The sequence below is a fragment of the Urocitellus parryii genome, chromosome 9 (assembly GCF_045843805.1).
Source record: "Urocitellus parryii isolate mUroPar1 chromosome 9, mUroPar1.hap1, whole genome shotgun sequence".
Lineage (NCBI taxonomy): Eukaryota > Metazoa > Chordata > Mammalia > Rodentia > Sciuridae > Urocitellus > Urocitellus parryii.
This window is the reverse complement of record NC_135539.1, coordinates 6,577,802-6,592,450: the sequence shown is the minus strand read 5'-3', so window position 1 is coordinate 6,592,450 and position 14,649 is coordinate 6,577,802. Positions and strand designations below refer to the sequence as shown.

Here is a 14,649-nt window from a genome sequence, read left to right as displayed (position 1 = left end):
TTTCTGTTTCTTTTTTTGGGGGGGAGAGGGTGTTGCTGTGGATAGAACCCAGAACCTTGCATATGTTATACAAGTACTGTGCACTGAGTGACATCCCTAGTCCCTAAAATGTTTTTCAGATTTACTCAGAATGATGCATTTGACTATATTTTGTGCTTATTACCAGTTGTGTAATATTTCATTTAATGTTTAAGTCACAGTCCTCTCTGTCTTTGAACCTAGTACAATATAACTCAGCTATATCCCTAATCCTTTATATTTTATTTTTATTTTATTTATTTATTTTTGGTACAGGGGATTGAACCCAAGGGTGCCTAACCACTGAGCTACATCCCCAGCCTTTTAAAAAAATATTTATTTTTCAGTTGTAGGTGGACACAATACCTTTATTTTATTTTTATGTGGTACTGAGGATCAAACCCAGTGCCCCATGAATACTCGGCCAGTGCTCTTCCTCTGAGCCACAACCCCAGCTCCCCAGCCCTTTTATTTTTATTTGAGATAGGGTCTCACTAATTTGCTCAGCACCTTGCTAAGTTGCTGAGGCTGGCTCAAACTTGCAATCCTCCTGCCTCAGCCTCCTGAGTTGCTGGGGTTTCAGGTGTCAGGTAACACCCAGCTCTCCATTTTCCTATCAATGAACACTTCGGCTTTCTTTTTTTTTAATATTTATTTTTCAGTTTTCGGTGGACACAACATCTTTATTTTATTTTATGTGGTGCTGAGGATCGAACCCAGTGCCCCGTGCATGCCAGGCGAGCACATTACCGCTTGAGGCACATCTCCAGCCCAACACTTCGGCTTTCAGCACTTTTTTTCCAATGATATAGACAATAACTTACTGAGCACCTCTAAGGACATGTGGGGGGTGTTCCGCTCTGTCGTACACCTTTGGATGGAACTAGTAGGTGGAGGGGTTCTGGTGATCTCTCATTGTGAATTAACTACCATACAAGTTCAAGGCTTAAAACAACAGTTTTTGTTTGTTTGAGGTACTGGGGCTGGAACCCAGGGCCTCCTGCATTCTAGGTAGGCACTATACAACTAAGCTACTTCCCAGCCCACAGTGTTTTTCTCCCTCACAGTTCTGAGGTTTGGCTGGGGTCTGCTGGGTGGTTCTTGCTGCTGGGCTTTCGGGAACCTGCAGGTGGATGGTGGCTGGGGCTGATGTCAACAGAAGGTGTCTTCACCTAGGTATCTGGTGGCTGGGTTGCCTGCCAGAAGCCTTGGGATGCAGACAGGATTAGATGCCACATCTCACTGAGAGGAAGGGCAAAGAGCTTGAAGCCAACTTTGTCCCCCACAGAGGCTAGGCTCCTTGGCCTTGTTTAATATCATCAAACTGGTTTCCCAAGAGCTCAGGTTTTCTTTCTTTCTTTCTTTCTTTCTTTCTTTCTTTCTTTCTTTCTTTCTTTCTTTCTTTCCTTCCTTCCTTCCTTCCTTCCTTCCTTCCTTCCTTCCTTCCTTCCTTCCTTCCTTCTTTCTTTCTTCCTTCCTTCCTTTCTTTCTTTCTCTGAGGCTGGAACCCAGTGCCTCACATGTGCTGGTTGAGCATTGAACTACTGAACCACAACCCCAGCCCCAAGCTCAGTGTTTTTTTGTTTTTTTTTTTTTTTTAGTTACAGAAGGATACAATATCTTTATTTTTTTTAAATATGTTTATTTATTTTTTAAAACAATTTTTGTATCAATTTTATTTAAGTACAATTAACATACAGTAAGATTTTCCAGTTTTCTTTTTTTTGTGTGTGTGCATGGGTGCTGGGGATTGAACCCAGAGGCCTTGTGCATTCGTGGCAAGCACTCAACTAAGCTATATCCCCAGCTCTATATTTATTTTTTAATTGTAGTTGGACATAATATCTTTATTTTTATTTATTTTTTTTTTAGTTGTAGATAGTCACAATATCTTTATTTATATATTTTTCTATGGTGGCTTAGGATTGAACCCAGTGCCTCACACATGCAAGGCAGGTGCTGTACCACTGAGCTACAGCCCCAGCCCCAGCCCCATGAAACCTTTATTTATTTATTTTTATGAGGTGCTGAGAATCAAACTCAGGGCCTCACAAGAGTGAGGCAAGCACTCGACCACTGAGCTACAACCCTAGCCCTCCTCGCTCAGGTTTTCATTTGACACTGTAATAAAGAGTTCGACTCCATTTTTTTTTTTTCTTCCTGGTACCATGTATTGAACTCAGGGGCATTCAACCACTGAGCCACATCCCCAGCCCTATTTTGTATTTTATTTAGAGATAGGGTCTCACAGAGTTGCTTAGTGCCTCGCTGTTGCTGAGGCTGGCTTTCAACTTGCAATCCTCCAGTCTCAGCCTCCCCAGCCGCTGGAATTACAGGCTTGTGCCACCCCCGCCCGGCGGACTCCATTTTTTTATGTGGGACTGCTAATTACTTCAAAGCCTCTTCCTCCCTCTTCCCCTTTGCTCACATCCTGGCAAATCAAGGAGGCCTTAAGCCTTCTCTTCCAAAATCTGGAGGGAATTTTAAACCTGGAAAGTCCTGGCCAATTCCAGGGAACCTTTGCCCCAGCCTCAGCCACTCATCCCAATGAAAGCCCCTCTCAGACCATTTCCAGACCTGTGGAAGAGCTTGCCTGTGGCCTGGAAAGCCTCAGCACAGGTAAGCAAACTCTGCATGTGCCTCACCAGTCTCCAATCTGAACCAAATTCGGGGTGAAGGGTTGGTCCCATCCTAAAACAACCACAAAACATTCCCATCACTGAGCGCTGATTTCACCTTTGCCACACCTAGCTAACACCTGTCACCAGCAGGTTTTTTAATTTTTGCCAGTCATCTGATGGCCAACACAGGATCTTTATGAACTATATCCTGTTCCCTCAGAATTCTTGCACTGAAGCTCTAACCCCAGTGACTGACAACAGGACTGTATTGGGAGCCAGGGCCTATAAAGGGTGATCAAGTTAAAACAAGGCCTTTCCTGTGGCTCAGTGACTGGTGGCCTTGCAAGAGGAAGAGCCATCAGGGAGTGTGCTGGCACAGAGAGATGACCATATAAAGAGACAGCAGGGTGGCCCTCTGCAAGCCCAGGAGGGAGGTCTCAGAGAAAACCAACCCTGCTGGCCCCTTGGTCTTGGACTTCCAGCTTCCAGAACCATGAGAAAATAAATTTCTGTGGAAGCCACACAGTCTGTAATATTTTGTCATGGCAGCCCTGCTGGCTATTTTGTCTAAAATGCAGGTGGGAGCAAGGTGTGGTGGCACACACCTATAATCCCAGGGACTCCGGAAGCTGAGGCAGGAGGATCGAAAGTTTGAGGCTAGCCTCAGCAATTTAGCAAGGCCCTCAGCAATTCCGGGAGACCCTGTCTAAAAATAAAACAAAAAGGGTTGAGGATGTGGCTCAGTGGTCAACCACCCCCTGGGTTCAATCTCTGGTGCCAAAATAAATAAATAAAGGTAGGTGGGGCTGAGGATGTAACTCAGTGGAAGGGCCCTTGCCCAGCAAGTGTGAGGCCCTGGGTTCAGATGGATCCAGTACTGCAAACACAAAGAAATAAGATGCGGATGGAGCCCCTTGGGGCTCCCCCCTCCTGGCCACTCCTGGGATTGAGCGGTCAAACTCACTCGGGACTCCGCCCCTGGCCTGGAAGCCCTCTGGCTCCTGAAGTCTCTGGGTTCTGCAACAGCCGGCCCGAGCCCTGGGCGTTCGGGGCGCTTGGGGAGGCTCTGCTGGTGCCCAGGTCTTACCATCAGTTGCCTCCCATCCAGCTCCTCCTTCGTCCGCTGCTGCGGGCACCCGGCAGGGACCCGAGCTTCTGCGTGGAGGTTTTGGATTTAAATGCCTAGTGCCTAGTGCCGGGGAAAGGGACTGTGGTCCCAGAGCACCGCCGGCGTCTTGGGTGCCAACACCACGGTGCATCAAGGCAGAGATGCGCACAGCCACCAGGGCGGGTCGAAGGATTCGGGACCGGCAGCCGCTTGGCGCACAGCGGGGAAGGACACCTGTCTTCCCAGCCTCCTGCTGCCCGGAAACCCCCCCCCCCCGGCACTCCATTGCGCGCCGCGGGTCCGGGGAATGCTGCGGGCGGAGGAGGGTGGCCGGGTCGCCCCTCCCGGGCCTCGCGGTCCTGAGAAAGCAGAAGCTAGCTCCTCCAGGGAATCCCACTGGCGTTGGCTTTTGGGAAGAGAAACTTGCAGCCCGGGCGGAGGGAGGAGAAGCCTGGGGGCGCAGAGTGCCCCACCCGCGCATCCTGCCTTCCTTTGGCGCTTTGAAGAGCTCGGAGGAGGGTCCCTGGGTCCCGGCGAGGGGCGGGGGGCCACCGCCTGGTCCGCCCCTTCTCGCTGGACGCCCGAAGATTGGGCAGTTTCCGGCACCGCTCCTGGGGGTGATCCCGCCCCGCCCGGGCACACCCCGCCCTCGGACCGCGAGGGTAGAAGAGGGCCGCCACTCAGAACCCGGGCCGGATGCGACGCCGAGCGGCAGCCCGGCTGACCTAGTCACTGGACATTCACCCCCTCCGGGCCCTCTCAATCCTCTCGAGATCCTCCGCCCAACCCGGACCCCCCCCTCACCCCGCGTGCAACCCTGTTCCCCTGCTCCTCTGCTGTCGCCGCCCTGCATCCTCTCCCATCCTTCCCAGGATCTTTAACCCCTCCTGTCCATCTTATCCACCCCGCGAAATCCTCTCTGGGCCCCTGACCTCCTTCCCCAGGTCCCCGAGTGACCTGGGTCAGGCCTCCTTCGGGCCCCCTGGTTGCCCTGGCTGAAGCGCGCCATGCGGCCGCTGGCGCTGGGACTCCGGTTCCTGACGCCGCTGTTTCTGCTCGCGCGGTCAGCACCTGCCTCTGAGCCCTCGGCGCAGGACGTGAGCCTGGGCGTGGTGAGCCGGGGTCCCCGGTCCTCTGGGATCCTCAGGGAGGCTGGGAGAGGAAAGCCGAGGTCCTGGACTTTTGGGTTTGGAGGATGGAGGGGCCAGATTAAAATGTCCGAAGAGTGACTGGGGATGGAGTCTGGGGACCCGGATTATTGAATCTGTCAGTTTTGGAGCCCGGAATTGGAGGTCAGGAAAGGAGCTGGAATGGGATTTGGGCCTCAATTCCTGGGTCCAAATGAAGACTGGCAAACCTGGAGCTGGAAGGTGGGAACCTTGGGGAGGTGGAACAGGCCTGCATCCCAGAACTGAGGGCTCTGGCTCTGGAAGGGAGGGGCTTCCAGGATGGTGGTGAGCTTCTGACTTCATCCGTCCTATTGATTTTAGGACTGGCTGAGACTCTATGGCTACTTACCACCACCAGATCCTGCCCAGGCCCAGCTGCAGAGCCCTGAGAAGCTGCGTGATGCCATCAAAGTCATGCAGAGGTTCGCTGGGCTGCCTGAGACAGGACGCTTGGGTAAGTGCTGCAGCCCTGCCTCTGCCCCTAACCTGACCATCATCATCCTGCAGTCCTTAAACTTCAGCGCTCTTGAATCACAGGAGCTTATGAGGATGCTGAGCTCAAATTCCAGCCACAAGCCTCTGTGGTTCTCAGGCATTTATCTCCCCCATCCCCCAAACACCCTGAGGGATTGAACCCGGGGCATTTTACCACTGGACTACATCCCCAGACCTTCCTATTTTTTATTTTAAGACAGGGTCTTGATAAGTTGCCCAGTCTGGACTGGAACTTGAAATCCTCCTGCCTCAGCCTCCTGAGTAGCCAGGATTACTGATGAGTGGCACTGTGCGGGGCATTCACCTTTCAATACACCTTTACTGAGAATCTCTTTATGTTTTCCTCTATTTTAGGCTCCATTGTTAAAGTACTGTTGGAAATAGGCCCCTGCACTCCTGGAGCTAACATTCTGGAGGGAGAAGAAAGGCAGATCAGGAACATAAATGTGCAAGATAGTTTCAAATAATCGTGTTTTGAAGGAAATAAAATGCTAATAATATCTAATATCCAGAGCTGGGTACTCCCCCCTCCCCCGCCTTTTTTTTTCTTTCTTTTTTTTTTGTACTAAGGATTGAACTCAGAGGCACTTGACCCCTGAGCCACATCCCCAGCCCTTTTATATATTTTATTTAGAGACAGAGTCTCACTGAATTGCTTAAAGCCTCACTTTTGCTGAGCTGGCTTTGAACTTGAGATCCTCCTGTCTCAGCCTCCTAAACCACTGGGATTACAGGTGCTGAGATTATAGGCGTGTGCCACCACGCCTGCCTGGCACTTTTCCCCTCTTTGATGTTGAGCTTTAAGCATTCTAGGCAAACACTCTACCACTAAACCACATGCCCAGCACCTTTTTTTTTTTTTTTTTTTTTAACTCTGAGACAAGGTTTCCTAAATTGCTCAGACTGGCCTTGAGCTTTCAGTCCTCTCGCTTCAGCATCCCAAGTAGCTAGGCCACACCCAGCTAGGCCTCTGAAAGATGTCACATGATGCAAGACCACAAAAAGGAAGAGTAGTCAAGGGAAGATGTAAGAGAAAATGTCTCAGCAAGTGAAAAGACCCCGGGGCAGGCACAATTTTATGTGCCTGGAGTAAAAGAAACCTGAAGGGCTTAGGTAGGGGTCTAATTGGAAACCTTCGTGCATGACTGTAATCCCATAGATTTAGCCAGACCAGCCTCAGCAATTTAGCAAGACTCTCAGCAACTTGTTGAGACCCTGTCTCAAAAAATAAATAAGATAGAGCTTTGTGGTAAGGCACCCCCAGGTTCAATCCCCAGTATCAAAAAAAGAACTTGAATAAAGGGACTCAAAAATGTTTGGGTTTTGATTCTGAGTGATAATAACCAGAAAAGGATTTGAAGAAGAAAAACAACTCAGTCTGACTTGCAGTTTTAAACTTGGTTGCTGAGGGTGGAGGTGGGGCTTCTGGAGAACAGGAAGAAGGCAGTTGTAGCCCCAGATGGCCTGGAGTGGGGGGTGTAACCAGAAGCAGTTGAATTGAGGGCATGCATTTTAGAGGTAGGTGGTAAGGATTGCACCCAGGGGCGCTTAACCACTGAGTCACGTCTCCAGCCCTTTTTACGTTTTATTTAGAGACAGGATCTCACTAAGTTGCTTAGGACCTCAATAAATTGCTGAGGCTGCCCTTGAACTCACAATTCTCCTGCCTCAGCCTCCCAAATCAGTGGGATTACAGGCATTTGCCACCATGTCTGACCTCTGTGGAGTTAAATGGGGTGGAAAAGGAGCTTAAGAATGTTAACTAGGGGAAGATTCTGCCTCATTCACTCTTGGAACAGCCTAGAACAGGGTCTGGCATCTGTATGTTCTCAAGTTTTATTTGTCACCTCAACCAATAATATGTGGATTGACCTTAATTTGAAAATGAGGAATTTGATCCCTAGCACAGAAAAAACAAAACAAAACAAAACCTAAAAATGAGGTGGTAGCTGGGAATGGAGCTGAACTAGAAAAGGGGGTTCCCAGGAGACCCAACCTGGGACAGTGGCTTGGCACAGGGGTCGCAGATCTCTCCTAGTCTGGGGACTTGGGACTGGATCAGCATCCCATGATGACTTTACCTCTCAGAGCCTCCCTTTCCCCATGAATAAGGATAACTGGTGCATGGTTAGGGTAGGCTTTCCTGCTGCTGACCCTGTCCCTCCTGGTCTCCCACAGACAAAAGGACTATAGAAACCATGCGCAAGCCCCGTTGCTCCCTGCCTGACGTGCTGGTGGGGCCTGCGGGGCTGGTTAGACGGCGCCGCCGCTATGCTCTGAGTGGCAGTGTGTGGAGGAAGCGGATCCTGACCTGGAGGTAGGTCCTGGGGCCTGCCCTCCCCTGGGCCTGCCTGCTGGGTCCCAGGCTTGCATGTCTGCCCTTGCCTCTATCGCCACCTGCTCCCCTCCTCTCTCCTCAGGGTACAGTCCTTCCCCCAGAGCTCCCTGCTGAACCCTCAGTTAGTGCGGACCCTCATGAGCTATGCCCTGACCGTCTGGGGTGTTGAGTCAGGCCTCACGTTCCAGGAGGTGAATTCCCAGCACCAGGAGGCTGACATCCTCATCGACTTTGCCCGGGCCTACCACCAGGACAGTTACCCCTTCGACGGGCTGGGCGGCACCCTTGCCCATGCCTTCTTCCCTGGGGAGCACCCAATCTCCGGGGACACTCACTTTGATGATGAGGAGATCTGGACTTTTGGGTCGCAAGGTAAAACCTCCCATCTTTGGAGAGGTCCTCTCCCCAGTTCCTGGGCTGCTGGTGGGAACCTAAGAAGGGAAGGGGCAGCTGGGGCTGGTGACCAGGCTCTGTCAGGAATGACAGCTAGTCAGACCCTGTGTTGATGACTGTGTCCCGCAGCATGAAGCGGGGCTTTTTATAAAAAAAAATTTATTTTTGTGGTTCTGAGTTTGGAACCCAAGTTAAAGATATGTCTGAGGTTTAAATGAATTGATCAGTTGAGGTTGTATAAGTTGGGAGTCTCCAGAGAAATTACCAAGAAGATGTGTGTGTGTAGAGATTTATTGTAAGGAATTGGCTCCCAGGGATTGTAGGGTGAACGAGGCCAATCTGTAGGGCAGGCTGGAAACTTAGTTGGGTTTCTGTCTTGAGGCAGAACTCTTTCCCCAAAGCCCTCAGTCTGCTCACGGGGAGTGACCTGTTTGGACACAGACCACCCCAACTGGAGTGACTTGCTTTACTGATAGTAGATCTTAGTCGTATCTTCAAGTTACTTTCACAACATCTGGACTCGTTTTGACCAAACCCCTGGGCATCATGGCATGGCCAAATTGACACATAAAATTAACCATTGCAGAGGACTACCAGGTGCCTAGCTCTCAGCTGGATTGGCTTACAGAGCCTAAGCCACCTTTCTGTCAGCAGCTGAGGCAAAAGAATAATAGGCAGTTACTACACACAGTGACCCAATGGCCTGCAGTCACAGCTGAGGAAGTCCTAGAGCCTAGGGCTACACAGAGGTGGCCTCCTAGAAGGGGTGACTCCATTCATTCAATATATATAAACATGCACTGAGCACCAAGAAGCACGGCTGCATGGATGGGCGGGTGGGGTGGGGGGCAGACAGGACTCTCACAAGGAGAAAGCAAAGCCAGTGAGCTAGCAGAGTGCCAGGTACTCAGGAAGAGGGGGAGGGGGGGGGAGACATAGCCTGAGGCAAGAAGGCAAGACTCTGGCTTTGGAAAGGAGATGGCATAGGATGAATGGTGGGTCGTAGATCATAACGGGCCTTCAAGAGCAAGTGGAAGAATTCGGACAGTGGGGCTCTGGAGGCTGTGGGAAGCTATCAAAGGATTTTTGTTAAATTTTTTTTTTTTGGTAGTTGTAAATGGACAGAATGCCTTTATTTGTTTATTTTTATGTGGTGCTGAGGATCAAACACAGTGTCTCACACATGCTAGGCAAGTGCTCTACCACTGAGCCACAACCCCAGCCCCATCAAAGGATTTTGCATTCTAGAAATATTGCTGGCTGTATGAGGGGGTAGAGAGAGACAGGGAGGCAAAGCTGCTGCAGGGTCCAGGTAAGAGATGGAGGTGGGCCATGGGGTGGGGGTTTGGATCTGAGGGAAGCCAGGAGGGATGGGATGGGCAAAGATCTGGCTGGATCCTGGGGACCAGGAGACAAGGAGTGTGTAATGACATCCAGGATCCAGCATAGGTCCTGGAGGATGGCTGCTGTTAGTGCACGTGGGGGAGGGCATCAGGCTGGCCCAAGGTGGGAGGAGTGCAGGTGTGGAGCCTGTTGCCGTGCACCAGTGTTCCATGCGGATGCTACAAGCACTGAGAATCATGCTCTAGACTTGGGCTCCTCTGTCCTAGTTCAGGTTCCCTGGAAGTGAAGGCCTAGATGGAAATTGTTATGCAAGCAGTTTCTCAGGGGCATGCACTTGGGAAAGGGAAGGAAGAGAGGGTGAGAAGCTGAGCAAGGATGTGGTCTCAGCTGGAGAGGAGACTGCTCCCCTGGAGCTCTCTAGTGGGAACAGCCTGGGGCAGGGCTGGCTCTTCCCAGACTTACATTGCCAGTGGTTGTCTGTGAGCTGCTGGGGGGAGCCTGAGTGGGGCAGGGGCAGCTGGAGTTGGTGCTCAGGCTCTGTCAGGGCTTGACTGCTCATCAGAGACTGCATCCATGACAGTGAGGCAATGTCCTGCAGAATTAAACAGGTGGGCTTTTAAATTTTTTTATTTATATATTTTTGTGGTTCTGGATATGGAACCTAGGGCCTCTCAGATGCTAGGCAAGTGCTGTACCACTGGGCCACACCCACAACCCAAGCAGGTGGGCTTTGAAGCTGAATCAAGTCAGGGTTCCTCCACTTGTAATGTGTACGAGTTACTTAACCACGCTGCACTCAATTTCCTCAACTGAGAAATGGGGGATGGGAACAGTACCTGCTGGCAGTGTGGTCTGTGGATTAGATGAGTAATCCACCTCCAGCCCTTTACTTACTCAGAGTCTGGTGCAGACCGGTGCTCTAAGCACTGCCAACCCTTATTAGAGCTGGACCTGGGGGCACAGTTAGTGTCCTTGGGGTTTGTAAGCTTACCAGGAAGAAAATGTAGCATGTAAAGGTTAAGGACAGAACTGTGGAGAGCCCCAGGGCTAAGAGGTGGGTGGCTGGGGAAGAGGAATTAACAGAGATGGAGAAAGAACAGGCCAAAAGGTGATGAAGAACAAGAGTCAAGGAGGAAGTGGTCAGCAATGGGCTACAGCAAACAAACCCAGTAAATTACGGGCATTAGATTTGGTCATCCAGGAAACAAGTGACATTCTTAGTGTCTGCAGACTCCATCAGTGGGGGAAGATCCAAAACTGCAATGGGTTCAGGTATGAAAGGAGCTAAAGAACTGGACTGAGTTTAGATTATTGACTAAGGAACGTGGCTGAGGAGGGACTGCAGAAAGCAGTGTGACTGGGTATCTGCCCCAGGTACACTACAAGTCACAGATTCCATTGGACTTGATGAAGCAGGATGTGTGCTTGTTAGCATCTGTCATCTGAAGGTGGGACTTATGACTGGGTTGCAGCTTTGGGGCCTTGTGGACATGGAAAGGAGGCTGAGGGGAGAGAGTAGAGGAGTTGCTTGCTGGGACAAGGGCAGGGATGATAGGAGGTGTCAGGTCCCTTGCACACTACCCATCAGGACTCTGGTGGGGCTAGGCCTGCACGGTTGTGTAATTTCCCCAGCTGCATAGCGTGAGAAGGGTGCAGGAAGGGGTGCCTGGCTCAGAAACCCCATGTCCCCAAAGTAGAGATGAAGCAAGGAAAGAAGGTGAAAGAACAAACTTCCTCCAATTTCTCAGAAAAAGGATTTGGAACAATAATAAGACCTGCAGTCAATGTGGAAATTGGTCAGACATTTGCAGTTTTGAGGGTGCACAGGCAGGGCATTTGGCCTCAATCCCCCCCTCTGTAAAATGAGGATAGGAAGTAGAGGTTTGAGAGGTAAATGAGACCTCCTAGGATTTACCGCTCCCATACTTAGGTATCAGCCCTCAGGGGCTTTAGAGAAACTTGCTTTTCATTTCGCCAGGCCATTTCCAATAATGCTGTTTTCAATGTTGCTAGCCCTAGTTAGAGATTCCCACAAACTAGATCAACATCTGCAGAAATTCGTGCTCACTGATGTGTTGCCTGGCTCTGTCACTGCCTCTTCTGGGTGGGGCCTTTGACGGGAGCAGGAGCCAGGCAGATCGATGAGGAACTAGGCCCTCAGTCGCTGGAGCTGGATCTCCAGGGAAGAAGTTTCTGTGGTGGGAAGAGGCTGAGAGAGAGGCTGTGGTCTGAGAGTGCATGCTGGAGGGAGCTCCATGTTCCTGTGGAGATGGAACAGGGCCAGGAAGAGGAGGGGCGGGGACCCCAGGGAGGGGGAGGGGGAGGGGAGAGGGGAGCTGTGGGCAGGGGAGATGGCAGAGGGGGGACAGAGGATGTGGGAATGTGGGCCAAGGAATAGGGGCAGAGGAAATGAAAGGTGAGTGGGAGGGACCTGGGTTGGGGATGGGGAACAGGGACCTCTGCTCATGGACTAGATCTTAGAGGAGGGAATGCTCCAAAGCACGGTTTTCCTGGAGAGAACTACAGGCACCCAGGGTTCTTGCTGCTCTGAGCTTCTATAAGCAGTCTTCCCTTCAAGAGAGGGGCTGCACTTGTGTAAGGTCACTCTTCCTCTGTCCATTCTTGGGTCTCTTCATCCCTGTACCCAGTATCAGCACCATCAAAGGGCAATTCAAAAATATTTGCTGAAAGAATTCAGTAAGAATTCAGGGGCTGGGGATGTGGCTCAAGCGGTAGCACGCTCACCTGGCATGCGTGCGGCCCGGGTTCGATCCTCAGCACCACATTCAAAGATGTTGTGTCCGCCAAATACTAAAAATAAATAAATATTATATATATAAAAAAAAAAAGAATTCAGTAATGGCTCAATGAGGGGTCAGGGCAGAGGAGGCTGGAGTCCCCTCCCAAGGGTCTTTTGGTGCTTCCTGCAGACCAGCAGGTCCCACTTCCCATGCATTCTTTCCAAGTGTGGGGTGCCCTCAGCTCCAACCTTCCTTTCCCCTCCCCAGATGGTGAGGGTACTGACCTGTTTGCTGTAGCTGTTCACGAGTTTGGCCACGCCCTGGGTCTGGGCCATTCCTCCGCACCCAACTCCATTATGAGGCCCTTCTACCAGGGCCCAGTGGGTGACCCTGACAAGTACCGCCTGTCCCAGGATGACCGTGATGGCCTGCAGCAGCTGTATGGTATGGCAATGAGGGACCTGCCCTGAGTCGCTCTGCTGTGGCTCTCCCATGGCCTCTGAGCAGGCCCAGGGAGCCCACACCTGTCTGACTCTTCTTGCAGGGAAAGTGCCTCAAACCCCAAATGACCAGCCCACAAGGAAACCCCTGATTCCTCCAAGGCCCTCTGTCCTGCCCCCTGACAGGTGAGTTCCCCACCAGCTGTGTGACCTTGGGTGACCAGTTCCCTAGCCCCAGTGTCCTAGGTGAGATGGGACAGTGAGCCAGCCCTGCCTTTCAGGACTGTGGTGGAGGGTAAGGGATGAAGAAGCCCGCCTTCTGCTCACTCACCTTTCCTACCCAGGCCCTCGGCACCTGTCCCTGATCGATGTGAGGGCAGTTTTGATGCCATTGCCAACATCCGCGGTGAAACCTTCTTTTTCAAAGGTAAGTCCCTTTGGTTGGTCCCTGACTCCCTTGGCACCATGGTTGGCTTCCTGTACACTTCAGGTGACCCCCACCACTGGCTTCAATGTTTCCTGGGAAGTGTGATTTTTAGTGCTAAAAAATGGGAACTCCTGGGCAAGCCAAAAGGAGTCCGTCGCCCTAGATTGAGTCGCCCTTGATTTCCAGATGGACACCCCAGATGGACAGATGGGTAGTGTGCAAGGGACCTTGTGGGGTGGGAAGACCCAGCCCTCCCTCGGCCACACACTCTAGGCGGGGGCGGGGCGTCCTCCTACCATGTCATGACCCCATGCCCTCCCCTTCTTGCCCCTAAGGCCCCTGGTTCTGGCGCCTCCAGCCCTCAGGACAGCTGGTGTCGCCCCGACCTGCCCGGGTGCACCGCTTCTGGGAGGGGCTGCCCTCGCACGTGAGGGTCATCCAGGCCGCCTATGCTCGGCGCGGAGACGGCCGAATCCTCCTTTTCAGCGGTGAGTGGGGCCCCAGGTGGCCGGGTCCGAACCGGCTCCGGAACCGTGCTGGTGACCAGGCTGCCTCCCTCCAGGCCCGCAGTTCTGGGTGTTCCGGGAGCGGCAGCTAGAGGGCGCAGCGCGGCCGCTCGAGGAGTTAGGGCTGCCGCCGGGCGAGGTCGTAGACGCCGCGTTCTCGTGGCCATTCAACGGGAAGACCTACCTGATCCGGGGACAGCAGTACTGGCGGTACGACGAGGAGGCCTCGCGCCCGGACCCGGGCTACCCGCGCGACCTGAGCCTCTGGGAAGGGGCGCCTCCCGCCCCCGACGATGTCACTGTCGGCAACACAGGTCCGGGGACGCAGGGGAGGGGGCTGGCGGTCGCGGGTCCCAGGGGGACTCGGGGTGAAGCAGGAGGGGCGCGGCTTGGGGCAGGCCTGGACCAACGCCTGAAAGGTCTCCTCCGCCACAGGTGACACCTACTTCTTCAAGGGCGCCCACTACTGGCGCTTTCCCAAAGGCAGCGTCAAGACCGCGCCGGACTCCCCGCAGCCCATGGGGCCCAAGTGGCTGGACTGTCCGGCCCCCGACTTTGGCCCTCACACTCCTGAGCCCCGCAAACCGACCCCCAAGCCCGGAACCTGTGATTGTCGGTGCGAGCTCAACCAGGCCTCCGAGAGGCCGCCCGCGCTGCTCCTGGTGTCCCTCCTGCCCCTGCTGGCGGGCGTCCTCTTCTGCTGAGGGCAGGGACCTCCTGAGCGGAACAGCGCCCTACACCGAGCAGGGCCGGAGTCTCTGCTGGACCTTGCGTGGGGCTGTGAGTCTGTCCCCTCTGCGTAGCTCCCTCCAGCACAGAACTGGACAGATTCCCTGGGGAGGTCCGGCTGCTGCCTGGACTTTACCTCCAGTGCTCTCTGGGTGGCACCCGCCGCCAATGGGCACCAGTGCGCGGTGACCTCCGTGCTCCGTGGGCACCTGCAAGAGCAGCCGCCTGAGACGGTGCAGACTCAGGAAGGGGCGGGATGCCGAGGCAATGGGGGCGGGGAGGGGGCGAGAGGCAGAGCTAAGCACGGGGACTGTACACTT

General features: G+C 52.9%; 1 protein-coding gene and 1 long non-coding RNA gene across 2 annotated transcripts; one reads left to right on the top strand and one right to left on the bottom strand.

The window, feature by feature from the left end:
- Positions 1 to 4,754: 4,754 nt before the first annotated feature.
- On the top strand, positions 4,755 to 14,649 carry Mmp25 (matrix metallopeptidase 25). The gene is made up of 10 exons (XM_026385311.2): positions 4,755 to 4,859; positions 5,238 to 5,370; positions 7,590 to 7,728; positions 7,832 to 8,121; positions 12,495 to 12,671; positions 12,772 to 12,853; positions 13,012 to 13,094; positions 13,430 to 13,582; positions 13,657 to 13,914; positions 14,036 to 14,649. Exons 1-10 carry the CDS (start codon positions 4,755 to 4,757, stop codon positions 14,302 to 14,304), a joined length of 1,689 nt encoding a protein of 562 aa, XP_026241096.2. The 3' UTR covers positions 14,305 to 14,649.
- On the bottom strand, positions 8,495 to 11,754 carry LOC113180494 (uncharacterized). Its single transcript, XR_003300479.1, has 3 exons — positions 11,555 to 11,754; positions 9,949 to 10,078; positions 8,495 to 8,569 (listed from the first exon to the last, which is right to left on the bottom strand). It is a non-coding gene; the product is annotated as an uncharacterized LOC113180494 (long non-coding RNA).

Bases quoted from the DNA above. Each gene is read 5' to 3' on its own strand.
- Mmp25 (XM_026385311.2), top strand. From the start codon at position 4,755: ATGCGGCCGCTGGCGCTGGGACTCCGGTTCCTGACGCCGCTGTTTCTG. The intron at 8,122-12,494 runs GTAAAACCTCCC...TCCCCTCCCCAG, and splicing joins CTGGACTTTTGGGTCGCAAG to ATGGTGAGGGTACTGACCTG. The intron at 12,854-13,011 runs GTGAGTTCCCCA...TTTCCTACCCAG, and splicing joins TCTGTCCTGCCCCCTGACAG to GCCCTCGGCACCTGTCCCTG.